The sequence below is a fragment of the Chondrus crispus genome, genomic scaffold (genome assembly GCF_000350225.1).
Source record: "Chondrus crispus Stackhouse genomic scaffold, scaffold_445, whole genome shotgun sequence".
Classification (NCBI taxonomy): domain Eukaryota; phylum Rhodophyta; class Florideophyceae; order Gigartinales; family Gigartinaceae; genus Chondrus; species Chondrus crispus.
Genome location: NW_005179342.1, coordinates 1 through 15,870, shown reverse-complemented (window position 1 = coordinate 15,870; position 15,870 = coordinate 1). Strand labels below are relative to the sequence as shown.

General features: G+C 47.9%; 2 protein-coding genes; both read right to left on the bottom strand.

The window, feature by feature from the left end:
* Nucleotides 1-1,658: 1,658 nt before the first annotated feature.
* On the bottom strand, nt 1,659-5,450 carry CHC_T00010317001 (ATP dependant DNA helicase RecQ). XM_005718898.1 is given in 5 exon segments: nt 1,659-1,868; nt 1,885-2,517; nt 2,698-3,563; nt 3,704-4,533; nt 4,741-5,450. The coding sequence occupies 3 exon segments, from the start codon at nt 5,448-5,450 to the stop codon at nt 2,698-2,700; spliced, it is 2,406 nt and encodes an 801-aa protein (XP_005718955.1). The 3' UTR covers nt 1,659-1,868; nt 1,885-2,517.
* A 1,967-nt stretch (nt 5,451-7,417) lies between these two features.
* Nucleotides 7,418-10,486, bottom strand: CHC_T00010145001 (adenine specific DNA methyltransferase). Its single transcript, XM_005718897.1, has 2 exons — nt 8,309-10,486; nt 7,418-7,810 (listed from the first exon to the last, which is right to left on the bottom strand). The coding sequence occupies exons 1-2, from the start codon at nt 10,484-10,486 to the stop codon at nt 7,418-7,420; spliced, it is 2,571 nt and encodes an 856-aa protein (XP_005718954.1).
* Nucleotides 10,487-15,870: the final 5,384 nt, after the last annotated feature.

Below are 15,870 nucleotides of genomic sequence, written 5' to 3'. Positions count from 1 at the left end.
CATTCCCTCTGGAGACACCCATCCATTGGCCATTCCCTCTTGGGACACCCATCCATTGGCTACAGAATTCGTACAAATATCACCTCGCACATCTACGCCTTTGCCCTGACTCTGTGACTTTCATGCAATCGTTCGTTTCATCCAGGACACCCGTCCATTGGCTGTGCCCACTTGGGACACCGGGTCGGTGTATACCTGCGGGGTTAGGGGGAATATAGGTTATAGGGGTTGGCTGCTATTGGTGGCTAGTACTAGCGTGCAGTTGGGAACGTTTCGAAGTTTATTGAACTTCTTCATTAGCTCAGAGTTAGCGACGAGGAGTGCGGTGCTCGGCGTCGCGATCGGAGAGGGGGGAGGTACTCTCCTGTAGTGCTGTGCCTATTTTCTATATGATTTTGTGGGATGGCCTTTTCGCATGGGTTTTGAAAGTTAGGGGGGAGTGGGGGCATAGTGTGTGGTAGCCACGGTAGTATGGTGTGTTCCATATTGTTGGAAATATGGGTCCGAGTGAAGTGGAATGTTCAATTGCATTAAGCATGTGATTATATGGCATTGATTTAGGCTCGTGTTCAATGGGGGATTAGGGGTTTGAGCTGACACTAACAGAGATGGCACTATATCGCGACCCCCCTTGTAACAAAGAAAGCAAATCTGCAGAAGTGAAAATAAAAACTTCATGAAAACATATATAATCGACGGCTCTTTGCAAGCGCGTTTACTTGTTTTTGGTAGTCCACTGATCTCATCTTCTAGCAAAGACCATACCATTCTGTTGATCATTGCTCTATCATTGCTCGTTACATCTGCTTGTACATCGATACTCATAGCACAGCTATCGCATACCCGGCCCTCCTGTCTTCTGTCCAACGCCGAGAAATGCCAATGAGAAATTCTACACTTTACGTAATCATTCAAAGCTATGTGACTATTCCTAGAACACTCTTGAATATTAATCATCCAAAACTACATGCGTATTCCTAGAACATTCTGGAATAGCCATGGAGCGACCCTGAATAAACCGGGGTCCTCCATTTCTGCAAATTTATCTGCTTCGGAGTCGTTCTCGTTACCACGGATCCATTTTTCAAATTCTTCTACCGTCCTCACAGAAGAGAGATGCTGGAATGCATCACGAAGCTCTTGTCTCATGTTTGTATCATTCCAAACTAGAAGAGCCATAGAAATAATCTTCTTGATAGGACAGTTGTTCTGACCAAAGGTTTTCGCTGGGTGTACAATAGACCCTAAACAGAAGCGGACACCACAACAGCGACATGCCCCTACAATACCCCGAAACATCGTACATTGTTTCACGCCATGTCCTTCCTGGCCGCATTGTAAACAACGACGGTTGTAGCATGCCCAATACCTTTCATCGGCATTGGGTTTGTGTTCCACGAGAGACGATTTCTTCACACTACATACAGGACAAAAGAACTTGGTCAGGCGAGGAGAATACCCAGTGCATATGTCTTTTGCACTGGTCGAGGTCTCAGAGGCGCAACTGCTCCACGTCTTCATTCGCGAGTCCTTACCAGGGCGTCGAGGAGGCGTAACCGTGTCCGATGGAGTAGGGCGTTGAGAAGGCGTAACCGTGTCCGATGGAGTATGCGCAACTTTCGATGGTGTTTGCAGAGATTCTGTCCTCTTTGGAGCGTTCACGCGCTTCCTTGTAGGTTGAATCTGAACTTCTTTCCTGCAGGTGTCCTCGTTTTGGAATTCGGAAGCACGTCTACGTAAACGTATTCCACTTCCTTCGGAAGAACAAATATCACAAGGCTCCATCCCACGTTCTTGACAAGGTCGGTGATCAGAACACCCGTCCATGAACAGGTCCACCAGCCACCGACGACACTCACCAGCTGCTTCTGTAAGCCCATGTACAGGACCGAAACCGGACAATTGCGGTTCAACTGAATGATTGAACTGATCGATAATATTAAGCACAGTACTTTTGGCAGGTTGGCCGTCACGACCGGCACGTCCGCTTTCTTGCACGTACTCAGTGAGCGTGCTTGGAAGACCAGCATGTACGACAATCCGAACAGTGGAGATGTCAATGCCGCATCCAAATGCTTTCGTTGCAACCATGACGTGCGGAAGTCCATCAGATTCATCTTCCCAGCCGGATTGCATTGCATTTCTTTCATCCTTTTCCATACCTGCATGATATTTGAAGCAAGGCATGTCCGGGTTCAGGGTTTGTAACATCATACAGAGCGAGTCACATTCATCTTTTGTTTGCACGTAAGTTATGGCTCTGGAGGGAGATGTACCGGAAACGTTACGCAAATAGTCAAGCATTTCGTCCACCTTACAATTGAGATTTTGCCTCTTCACGTTGTAAACTTCATACCTGATGTTCCGTCTCGACGTTTTCTGACGCACAGTGATGAAGTCTGACAATCCACATGCGGAAGTAATTTGTTGTTCAATGGACGGTGGGGCTGTTGCCGTTAGAGCGATAACTGGCACATTGACGAGTTCTGGACGAATGAAACCGCGCAAGTACTTCATGGCTTCTCTGAAACTGTGCCATAATAAAACCAGATGGCACTCGGTCACGAATATTGCATGCAGCTTATTCATGACCTTTAGTTCCCTAAGGAAACATTGATAGTCTGGTGAAAACAGATGCTCGGCGCTGGCGACAACAATACGTGCCCCGGCTATATCTCGCGCATTCCACTGACAGGCTTAGATACCTGCATCTTCGCAGCGTTTGATAAGGTCAAGCTGCAGAGCCACAAGTGGAACGACTACAACCATCACCTTTGTCTTGTGAATGAAAGCGGGAAGCATGAAAGTCAACGACTTCCCGGCACCAGTTGGCAGGACGACCAAGGCGTCGCTTTTTGGTGCTACACCATGCACGACTGCCTTTTCTTGTTCCTGGGACTTGAAATGCGCGTCACTTTTATGGAGAAAAATCTGCAATTGCTTCAGCGGCGAAGGAGGTTGACAGATTCTCTTCTCGGGCAGAACGGCGTATCCCTCGGTACCAACCCATTCATTTAGTCGCCTTTTCCCAAGTAAAGAGTCGGAGATATGGAGAATAGCGCTGTGCAGGACCTCAACGCGAGTTTGGAGAGTCATTTCAAGACGCGAAATGTGACTTGTGACATCTATCGGATGGGTCCCTGCTGATGCATTAGTATCCAGTGCACTAGCAGTCATTTGCGGCTGCTCGTAGGCGTTCTCGTAAGAACACGGCTCCCCGTCAAACAGCCCAAGTACTTCATGCCACGTTTTGGAGGCCTGACGGAATCGCTCAAGCTGGCTAGCCGTCAATTTCTTCATATCAAGGGGGGATACACCGTATATCTGGTGAGCGGTATTCTCTGAATGTCCTGCCTGGGTGTGAAGCATTCCCGTGCAGTTTGTTTCGAGCTCCTCGCTATGCGCGAGGAAGTTTTTCACCACTCCACTGTGGTACTGCCGGTATTGACTGGTTCCAATTGGGATTCCCGCACTTTTCGTTACCTTTTCGAAGCAGTAGCGCAATCGAGAAATTCCGAAAGGCTCTCCACTGCTGCCGAACAGGTGGTCACGATGCCTCTCGCCTAGTGATATGGCACTGTCCACATGAACGTGGTCAATTTTCTGACAGATGAACCTTCTGGGACCTCATTGGGTTTCGCGAGGAGGTCGACGAGGGCATATTCGACAGGGCGAATAGCTGTTAAGTAGATGAGCAAGATACCCGCAGTAACAGCATCAGGATATCGCGCAATGGGACGGCCGACACCATCGTGCACATTGCGACCCTTGTGATACGTAATGACAGTAAACACGAGTCCTGCTTGAGTGAAGATGTTCCGCTGTCCTACTGCCGTATTGCAAACCAGCAAAATCCCCAACTCGGATGCCCTTGCCGGTGCTCCTGAGCATACCTGCAAGAGCGTATATATATGTTCTTGTAGACTTTCGCAATCTTGTAGATATGCTCTGGCTTTGTCTTCGTTCAGGGACGTGTCCGATTCCAGTAGTAAGGACTTCAGTTTGCCTTGTAAGGCCTGAGACCAATGAAAAAGATGATGTTGGTTTGCCTTGTGCATTCCAAACCAGTAGCCAGGAGTTTGATCTGTCATTGTGTCGTCCAGGTTTTGAACGGACGACCAGAATGCATCTGTAATCCTGAGTCCATTGAGCAATTTTTCTTGCATCAATCCCAATGAAATTTTCTGCAATTGCTTCATTTTCAATCCAAGTTGCGATAAAGAAAGCTCGATTCCATCAATAATTGCGCATCTCGAATGCGTCGGACAGATTAGAAAGCGAATATTATGTACTTCCCCAACCTTGATGCGATTACAGACTTTCATGCAGTACTGCACATATTGAAGGCCATTATCCACATGCGGGTGATTCAGTTTCAAGACTCGCTCCCAAGACTCGGTAGTATCGCTAGAGCTGTAGAGATATATTTCCATCACGACTAGGCAGCGGGCAAAGTGCTTCACGGCTGCGAGAATGGGAGTCAATTCGCTGGCCTTCGCAATTCGGTACTCGTTTGAGCGATCGAGAATGACACTGTAGCATGAGATGAACAAGGCGATTAGTTCGTTGCTTTCGTTGTGACGAAAAAGGAGGTTCTGTAGGATATCATGGAAGTTTCGCAACCTGGATGCCATTGGTGCATTGGAATCTGCTCGCAGAGATTCTGCACTCCGAATAGCATCGGGAGGTATATATTGACACAACTGCCTGCTGGAAGACATCAAGTTGAAGACGAATTACAGTACTTGGACCATTCTGTTGTCACAGTGCTCCACAGTTTTCCGACTAACAGCAATGTTGAGGTCCGACTCCATAAACGTGTGTGACTTGATCCAAACCTTCTGTTCGGTTATGTCGAAGGCCTGCTTGTGGTACGTTGTGACCACCTCGCGTGAAAGTGTGCGTATACGGCTGTCAGTACTCTTGCACAGGGAGCTGGCTTCAGAAAGTTTAAGCCCACAACGCTTTAAGTGAGTGTCGAAGCGAAAAACTGAAAGTAATGCGCTCATCTCTGAAATCCCGGCCTCGTTGATGGCAGTACTCGCCGAAGTGGCTCCCTGCAGTTTCCTCATGGATTCTGTGAGGACATCGGAAAAGAGGTCACCGCCGTTTTCTACGACTTGATAGTATCTGCACTTGTTTCCGCCAAAGATGGCCTGTCCCTTCACCTCATCGAGCTGACGAGATAAATGTCCCTTGCACGCTTTACTCGCAGCACAACTTCGACGAACGGAAGCGCATTTCGGTGCCAGATATCCGCAGTCGGGGCACTTGTGACACAGTGCCGTGGAAACCCCTTCCAGAGGCGAAAGGGCAGGTCTGGAACGATATTCAACCACAGTCGTTGCCAAGTATTTGTGTCTCATCTCAGCAGCCGATGCATTAACTAACAATGGGAGACAGGCTTCGGGCGTCTCGAATCTCGCCAGCAATTTGAATGCTGTTTGCATGCGAAATTAAATGGTTTCTCTTCATATGCTTCACTACACCATCAAATTCGACTGCGTGTTTGCACCGTACGCAAAATGGGAGATCGAGTTGCTCATTGTATACAACTGTAGGGCCATTCATGATGCGCAACGGACGAGAGACAGAACTTTGTAGAGAGGAAGAAGTGGGAAGAAGAAATGAGAGGGGTCAGTGACTACGAGAACCTTGTATTTAAGGCAGGAAGAATGGCGGAGGGTGAAGTTTACATAGTTATCGCAATAGTCGAGCATGGAACTATCTCTCCTGCTGTCGATGCATAACCTGCAAAAATACTACCGTTACAGTTAGAGAATGATCAAAACGTATGGAATGCAATGCTACATGTTTCTGCCGTTACATATCTCTAATAACAAATTGCTGGTCTCCTTGCTGGTCTAGGAAACTTTCTGTAACGCCCTTTAGGATGCCCTGCGCTGGCCAGGCTAGGGACGGATCCAAATGCCTAACGCTGAATGCTTTGGTGGTGCTGCTGCAAGGTTGATCCTGGGCTAAATTAGTGTGGAAGCCTGCCACAGAGGTGAGTGGACAGCCACCTGTAAGAAGGGTCACGCCCATGTCACATCGGAACAATATCATGCAGTGCTGTTCACTGTACCGTACTGTACTGTACTTTTCGGCAGGATACGACCGTCACACAGAGGTGTCTTCCTTTCCCAACTTCCTATAATGTAACAATATTCCACGGCTCTCATGACTTGTGTACGTGTGACGGTCACAGTCACGGTGAATCATTATCTCGTCCCAGAGCTCCGTGTATAAATATAATATTTTTTATATTCTCCTCGACATGTAGGCCTATTTGAGGTTCTCTACCTGTTTCATTGACATTCGCTCGCCTATGGGTCTCGTGATTTGTCACAGATCTCAAACGTATTTCGGTGAACAGTCTCCCTTTTGACATAAGATGCGGTGACAATTTAATCTTGCGACATTCGGGAAATGGTGGCACACATGACATCCTTCATATCATTTGGTAGAATACGAAGAGAGATTAAGGACTTTCATTGTTATGACATCAAGAATATAAGAAAAAGTGGTGGATATGTCAAATCGTATTGGCAGGAGGTCCGCATATTTCATGCAATGGCAATGAGTCAACATAATCCTCAACATGAAAGCGAATCACTGTACACAATTTACATTATATTCTTTTTCGGTCTTCAGCACACCATAATTTCTGGGATAGCAGTACACATCACAATTTTAATGGAACTCGGTGTCACACATCCCGGATTTTCATTGTAAACAGTGCATTTCAACTCCCAGTTTTTTCGAAACGATACACATAGCGAAATTAATTGGCGGCTGCGGTCCATTCTCGGACTTCATCGGTAATCGGTACACCAAACTTGGCGGTGACAATACGAAGAGGCGAATGTTTCGGCATTTTGTTGCGAAATGTATGTAAGAATATTCCCGTCGTCGTCGGACATTCACCACCGCCGTCGATACCCATCCTTACGAGTGTGTCGCTCCCGACAGCGCCCTACCTTGGCCATTTGCTTCTGCAGTATACATCATTTGCCATTTCATGTCAGGTATGTTCTCCCTCCGCCATTATACGTTATAAAACCACCGTTTTCCATTGCGAAGCATTGCCGCCTGCATTGCCATTACTTTTTGAGAACCAGCACCGTTTTTCCATACTTTTATATGTCCACTTTTAACCACTTACCGCACGCTCAGTGCGGCTTACATACAGTACATCATACCCAAAGCCACCCCCCACCGATCCATATCCCTTCAACGCTAAATAGCAAAACGCTAAAAAGCAAAACTCCCATTATACTCAATAAACTCTCAATAGGAAGATAACTCAATGCGCAACAGGCAAACTAGTCCCTCCCTCTCTCCTCTCTCCTCTCTCCTCTCCGTGACAAGGAAGATGCGGTCACAAAATTTATTGTGAATGGAGTCCAACAGTCCCCTACTCTATGAAGATATCTCTAATGTAGTCGGCGAACAGTTCCTCTCCAGGATTGATAAGCCTCAATGCCTTGACGCGCATCAGCGTGTGTTTCTGCAACGCAGACGTCGAGGTCACTTTTGACACCGACAGATCATATGCAACGTTGACGTTTCTCGGATTGGCGAGACGACCGTCAACAAAATCTTTGTGATCCTTATCATCTGGGTGATAGCGGTGGTCGTTGATGAAAGCCCCGATGCAAAATCTGGAAGGGACGATTGAAATGGCCTTTTGTCCATCGATAAGGTCCGTCACATTCTGAAAAACTCGTCCCTGCGTTGGCACCAGCATGGCATAGGTCATGAAGCGTTCGCGGTCCACTCCCATAAGCCCTTCTCCGTATGGCTTGTTCTTCGATTTAGACCGAATAAGGTCATGATAGACCAACGTGCCGTAGTAGAGGCAGATGTCGTCGTCAACGTCGAATGTTCTTGTAGCAAAAAGCCCGAGTCCCGCCTTCGGATGCCGAACAGAAGAGGGCGCCAACGCTACGCTGAATTGAACTGCCTCTATCGCTCGGAGGGCGTGGACGTCTGTCTGATGAAAACGACCTTGCAGTTCGCGTTTCCATGCCTCTATCGCTCGGAGGGCGTGGACGTCTGTCTGATGAAAACGACCTTGTAGTTCGCCTTTCCAAGCGTTGAGCGGAACATTGCGACATTTCTGAATCAACTCAGGGCTTTCCCAGGCCGTTGAAAGATAGATTAGAATGTGATCTGAAAAAGTCTGGTAGGGAGGTAGGCCCCACGGAGGTGCCCACTTCCCATTCTTGCTTCTTCTATTTCCATTCCTGTTGTGCACATACAGAGCTGCACCATGGATGTCGTCGTCCGTCATGACCTGACGTACGTCCACCAGCTTGTTCACAATAGCCCCCGCGTAGCTCTCAATGACTTTCTTCTTGGCGTGCTCGAAGCACACAGCTTCTTTTTTGCAACCAATAAATCTCCTTGCTCCATTATCCTTGTCCAGATTGAAACATGCGATAGCCGTTGAAAATGTTCCGGCAAACGGGTCCACAACAATGTCTCCTGCCTGGGAGAAACGACAGATGAGCTCTTTCAAAAGGGACACGCATTTCTGCTCTGGCCTTAGCATGCGAGAGGTATCTCCGACCTTGACCATGTGCCGTTCTCCCGGAACGAGGCCCATGACATTGTTAATGACATTGCGAGTCGCAGGGTACTCGGAAGGAACGTAGTTGAAACACTTGTAGTTCACCATGAGCCTCCCTTCCTTGAACTGTGGACCCTTCTTCATCACATGAATGACCACTTCCGCCATGTTGGACAGCGCAAACGTCGCGCGTCCAGGGAACCCATTGCATACAGATGGATGGTATATGCAGTACAGCGGAGTGGACGCAACCCAAAATGTGGGCTGGCTTGCTTGAGACGATGATGATGAGTCTCTAGACGTCGTAGGATGGGCGGTGAATGCTTCTCTCCATATAGTGAATTGCTGAGCGGAGCAGAATATCAGCGCATGCCCTCCTGGACGAAGCATCTTGTCGACGCAGTTAACGAAAGACTCATACTGTTCTTTCCGGATTTCATCGTAATCAGCATGGCTGCGGCCCCTGTCCCTTCGGACATTGAAGGGGGGGTCCGTCAGAACAAGCTGAACTTTTCCATGCAGCTCTTCGTCTTCGGTCAGGGCATCGTACGCTTCAATGAAAGATTCAAAGTCGCAGTTGTACATCCTCACGGCTGCTTTCCTCATCTCAGAGAAAACGATCCGCTCGTTGTGCACGTCCTCTCCCTCATTCAAAGCTTCCAGAGAGGCTTCATCCGACGCAGTTGAAGTGGATTCAGCCTCCCCCACCACTTGAAGAACGTGCCGTGCACATACGACCTGACTAGAAGCAGAAGCCAGATTCGTCGTTGCACCTGGCGAAGGAGGAGGAAAAGGATCACCGGGAAGAGCCGCTGAGGAAGCGATTTCACTCGTATAGGTTTTGACCTGTCTCACCAATGCCGCACAGTAGGATCGGAATCTCGGGGGCAGGATGCCCCTGCGTCGAACGTACTTGGTCAGAAAGAACATTTCCTTGACTTCTTTAGCAGAGTAGAGATCACTTGACAATAACGCGCGTTCCAAATCTTGAAAAAAGTCTCCCAAAAACTTGCAAAGGTTGCTGTCAACGATTGCAGGCCGATCGAAGGCATCGGTAAAGGTCTTCGTTCGATCGTTTGTTGCCGGCATGTCTTCAACAAACTTGACCAGCGTAGACAGTGGTGCAAACCCTTCTTCTCGGGTTGGAATCACTTCAAACTGCGCCAAGGGAGATACCAATCTCAAGTAGGGTGCACTCATCCTTTCCAAGCTTTGAAATCCGAGGTACTCTGCAAAGCAATTCCAAGCACCGACAACAGTCTCGATGATGTAGCCAATCTTCTGCGGAAGTGGGTCACGCAAATCGGTTAGACCTTGTACAGAGAGAACTTTGACAGCCTCATCCGGCGTTGCGTCCAGACGTCGTCGTTTACTCGGCCTGCTGTTATTGACAATTGCCATGAGCTTGACCACGGCTGAGACGTGTAGCAGCTGTTGAAAGGGGGTTGCTTCAGTAGTCGGGAAAGGACTTGACTTGCGACGAGTCTTGCTCTCTCCGATGAACGTGAATGAAGAGCAGATCAACGCCATAAATCTCATAGGAAGGTGTGAAGTCAGGACATGCTCGATAAGAGCACGAACACGTCCATCCGTTCCTCTTGTCGCAAACGTGCTCTTAAACACGCGAAACGATCTCGCATTAGATCGCGAATCCAGCATGTCCGTACATGACTCTTTCGTATGAGTATAGAGCAGGACGTTTCCAAACAAAGACTGAAGCAGTACTTGAATGGGCCGTGGGGTCGTCTGTGCGGAGAAATGTGAAGACAACACCCATGCCATGTAGTCTTTCCATGATATTTCCTTGCCGGGATGTTCATGTCTCCAAAGGTCGAGGACTTGATACGAGTGCAGGACGAATCTTGACGTCTTTCCTAATTCCTTAAACGTGTAGTCTCCGTCTGCTGCCATATTTTGGATTCTGGAGATGGCGGCGCTCGTAGTGCAGGACTTTTCGTGCAGCGAGCGAAGAAAGGAACGGAATTGCAAAAGATAAAAGTTCGGAAAGGCTGTCGCCAAAATACCCCTGGCGGTCGGATATTACTCGGCGCCGGTCGTTTGTGGTGGTTGACAAGGAGAGGGGGTGTATGATGAGGGAAACGGAAAAGGGATGCACGATGCTCAGATTTGGAACAAGGAAAGAGGATATAGTCGTACGAAGGTGTGTGTTTGTTTGCGTTTCAGCGTGTGTGTGTGTGTGTTTGTGTTTGAGCGTGTGTATGTGTGTGTATGTGTGTTTGAGCGTGTGTGTGTGTGTGTGTGTGTGTCTATGTGTGTGTGTGTGTGTGTCTGTGTGTGTGTGTTAGGGGATATTTCCTTTTATAATATAGAGATTGGGATTTAGGAGTAGGATGGTTTTTGTACTTTAGGGATTCGGTGGGATTCGGAGATTTAGAGGAGTAGGGGATTCGGTGGGATTCGGGGATTTAGAGGAGTAGGGGATTCGGTGGGATTAGGAGATTCGTGGGATTAGGAGATTAGGTGGGATTAGGGGATTCGTGGGATTAGGAGATTCGGTGGGATTAAGAGATTAGGTGGGATTAGGAGATTCGGTGGGATTAAGAGATTCGGTGGGATTAGGAGATTCGGTGGGATTAGGGGATTCGTGGGATTAGGAGATTAGGTGGGATTAAGAGATTCGGTGGGATTAGGGAATTAGGTGGGATTAGGAGATTCGTGAGATAAGGGGATTCGTGGGATTAGCATGATTAACGGGATTAGGAGGATTCGTGGGATTAGCATGATTAACGGGATTAGGAGGATTCGTGGGATTAGCATGATTAACGGGATTAGGAGGATTCGTGGGATTAGCATGATTAACGGGATTAGGAGGATTCGTGGGATTAGCATGATTAACGGGATTAGGAAGATTCGGGGGAGTAGGAGGAGTCAGGGGATTCAGGGATTAAGGGGATTTGGGTAATTAAGGGATTGGGAAGATTCGGGGGAGTAGGAGGAGTCAGGGGATTTAGGGATTAAGGAGATTAGGGTAATTAAGGGATTAGGGTAATTAAGGGATTAGCAATTATTTGGGATTAGCTATTTATGGGATTAGGTATTTTTGAATTTGTTTACGTATGACAAATGTTTTGTGCTGCTGTGCAATACGGCGCTGAGATTTGTGTATTTATGGGGAGCAAAGTTTGGCCATCGGCTGAATTCGCTCCCCATCACCACACGCCACCTCCGCACCCCACCCCGCCTCACATCCGCCGCCGTTCCGTCGTGCTCAACTTTCGGTGCGGACTGCTATAGCAGCCGCGGCGCTGTTTCCGCCGCCGGTTTTTGCCGCCGCTGCCGCTTTTGCCGCTGGACGCCCTTGTCACTGTGTCGCTTTCGCTGTGTTGCTTTTGCTGTGTCGCTTTTGCAGCCGCCGCGCCGCTTCCGCCGCTGGTTTTTGCCGCCGCTGCCGCTTTTGCCGCTGGACGCCCTTGTCACTGTGTCGCTTTCGCTGTGTTGCTTTTGCTGTGTCGCTTTTGCAGCCGCCGCGCCGCTTCCGCCGCTGGTTTTTGCCGCCGCTGCCGCTTTTGCCGCTGGACGCCCTTGTCACTGTGTCGCTTTCGCTGTGTCGCTTTCGCTGTTCCTGGGGCGAGGGGGGACTAAGGGGGATACGCGAGACGGTTTGTTGGTAACAGGCATGAGTTGAGTAACGTAATGGTGAAGCTAGCTTTGCCTACGACGCGACGCGACGGCGCTAATAAAAAGAACCTGTCTCTTTGAAGTTAACCAACGTTAGCAAATGTACTTATCGCCGCCCGTAACATTTCAATGTGGTTTTACTTGCTCCTTCGTAAGTAAAGTCATCTCTGTCCCGTCCTCTCTCTGTTTCTCTACTCTCTAGAAGAACCTGTCTCTTTGAAGTCGAATAAACGATAACAAACGTTAGCAAAATGTACTTATCGCCGCCCGTAACATTTGAATGTGGTTTTACTTGCTCCTTCGTAAAGTCATCTCTGTCCCGTCCTCTCTCTCTGTCTCTCTAAAAGAACCTGTCTCTTTGGAGTCGAACAAACGTTGACAAACGTTAGCAAATGTACTTATCGCCCCCTGTAACAGCTTTTACTTGCTCCTTCGTAAAGTCATCTCTGTCTCTCTCTCTCTCTCTCTACCCCTCTATCTCTCTAAAAGAACCTGTCTCTTTGAAGTCGGACAAACGTTAACAAACGTTAGCAAATGTACTTATCGCGCCGCCCGTAACATTTCAATGTGGTTTTACTTGCTCCTTCGTAAAGTCATCTCTGTCCCGTCCTCTCTCTGTTTCTCTACTCTCTAGAAGAACCTGTCTCTTTGAAGTCGAATAAACGATAACAAACGTTAGCAAATGTACTTATCGCCGGCCGCCCGTAACATTTCAATGTGTTTTTACTTGCTCCTTCGTAAAGTCATCTCTGTCTGGTCCTCTCTCTCTCTCTTTCTCTACCTCTATCACCCTCGGCCGCATTTTTTTATTCTTTGCATCGCCTTTGCATCGCCATCGCATCGCTCTGCTGCATCGCTCTGCTGCATCACTATCATTACACTATCATTAATTAATTAATATGGAACTGAGGGCCATTCCATTCATCGTGATTGGCAATCATGCAATCATGCAATCACGATCACGACATTACTTTAACGTCTTTCTGCAAGTTGGAGCACAAGATTAATTTTAAGTCGATTGTTTATTTCTTTAACAGCCACCATTTATTGACGTGATTGCGTGATTGCGTGATTGCCAATCACGATGAATGGAATGGCCCTGAAAAGGCTAACTCTGTTGCATACGAGCAATGAAGATATGGATAAAAACGCAACCACACCATGTAGATATTTGGGATTGGGATTAGCAGGAGAATGGGATTAGCGGCGGCTGGGATTCGGAGAGGGATGGGATTAGCGGTAGTTGAGATTAAGGGATTCGAGGGTAGTTGGGATTAAGGGATTCGGGGGTAGTTGGGATTAGGAGATTCGTGGGAGTAGGGGAGTAAGGGATTCGGGGGTAGTTGGGATTAAGAGATTCGCAGTTATTGGGATTAAGGGATTCGGGGGTGGTTGGGATTAAGAGGTTCGCAGTTATTAGGATTAAGGGATTCAGGGAGTAAGGGATTCGTGGGAGTAGGGGAGTAAGGGATTCGGGTGTAGTTGGGAGTAGGGGATTCAGGGAGTAAGGGATTAAGAGATTCGGGGGATTCGGGGGTAGTTAGGATTAGGGTATTGGCGGGATTAGGGGAGTAAGGGATTCGTGGGAGTAGGGGAGTAAGGGATTCGGGGGTAGTTGGGATTAAGAGATTCGCAGTTATTGGGATTAAGGGATTCGGGGGTGGTTGGGATTAAGAGGTTCGCAGTTATTAGGATTAAGGGATTCAGGGAGTAAGGGATTCGTGGGAGTAGGGGAGTAAGGGATTCGGGGGTAGTTGGGATTAAGACATTCGCAGTGATTGGGATTAAGGGATTCAGGGAGTAAGGGATTCGTGGGAGTAGGGGAGTAAGGGATTCGGGGTTAGTTGGGAGTAGGGGATTCAGGTAGTAAGGGATTAGTGGGATTCGGGGCATTCGGGGGTAGTTGGGATTAGGGGATTCGTGGGATTAGTGGAGTAAGGGTTTCGAGGGTAGTTGGGATTAAGGGATTCGGGGGTAGTGGGGATATTTCCTTTTATAATATAGAGATTGGGATTTAGGAGTAGGGTGATTTTTGTACTTTAGGGATTCGGTGGGATTCGGAGATTTAGAGGAGTAGGGGATTCGGTGGGATTAAGGGATTTAGAGGAGTAGGGGATTCGGTGGGATTACGAGATTCCTGGGATTAGGAGATTCGGTGGGATTAAGGGATTAGGTGGGATTAGGAGATTAGGTGGGATTAAGAGATTAGGTGGGATTAGGAGATTAGGTGGGATTAAGAGATTAGGTGGGATTAGGAGATTCGGTGGGATTAGGGGATTCGTGGGATTAGGAGATTTGGTGGGATTAAGAGATTAGGTGGGATTAGGAGATTCGTGAGATTAGGGGATTCGTGGGATTAGCATGATTAACGGGATTAGGAGGATTCGTGGGATTAGCATGATTAACGGGATTAGGAGGATTCGTGGGATTAGCATGATTAACGGGATTAGGAGGATTCGGGGGATTAGCATGATTAACGGGATTAGGAGGATTCGTGGGATTAGCATGATTAACGGGATTAGGAAGATTCGGGGGAGTAGGAGGAGTCAGGGGATTCAGGGATTAAGGGGGTTAGGAAGGTAGGTGAGTTAGGAGGGTATTGTGGGTTAGGAGGGTATTGTGGGTTAGGTGGATTAGAAGGATTATGTGGGTGATGTGGATTAGGTGGATTAGGTGGATTAGGTGGTTTAGGTTGATTACGGGGTTTAGGTGGTTTAGGTGGTTTAGGTGGTTTAGGTGGTTTAGGTTGATTACGGGGTTTAGGTGGTGTAGGTGGAATACCGGGTTTAGGTGGCGGAATGGTTTACGAGGTTGACCGGTTTAGCGATGTACGAAGTTTAACGGTTTATGTGATTTAGCATGCGTACGAGGTTTAGGAAGGTTAGCAGGTTTAGGTTGAGATTGGGTTTATGTGGTTTTGCAGGTGTAGCAGGTTTAGGTGGTTTAGCAGGTTTAGGTTGCGATTGGGTTGAGGTGGTTTAGGGGTTTAGGTTGAGATTGGGTTTTTCAGGTTTAGCAAGTGTAGCACGTTTAAGTGGATTAGCTGGTTTAGGTTGACAGTGGGTTTAGGTGGTTTAGGTGGTTTATGTGGTTTAAGTGGTTTAGGTTGAGATTGGGTTTAAGTGGTTTAGGTGGATTAGGTTGGCCAATCGTCTATATTAAATACCCACCGAGAGATGTAAATTTTCAGATCCAACCAAAACAGCATTTTTTCGGTCCCAGTGTCCCAGTTGTCCGAGTCAGTCTCTGAGTGTCAGCATGTCCGAGTTCGATTCCTGGTGGGGGCTCTGTAAGCAGCAAGTTGACTGACTGAGCGAAAAGCCACGTAAGACGGTGTGGCTTAGAGTAAGCTTTTCTTCTGTAAAGTGGGCAGATGTTGTTTTGTCATAATTTCTGACGGCGTTACGAAATTTTCGAATTTCTACTGTAAGATCAACTGGAAGCAACGTTTGATGCGCAGTTTACACCATTGCGAAAAGGTCGAAAACAAGCCGGTACGGTGTGGTCCGCTTTCCGTTTCAATCCTCAATTTCTGTTTTTTTTATTTTTTTTGGGTCTACAGTACCACTGCCGCCGCCGCCGCCCGTCCCCGTCCTGTCATCACACATCATCACCGTCGTCCCTTCTTCCATCTTTTCTTCCCACCGTCCCTTCCC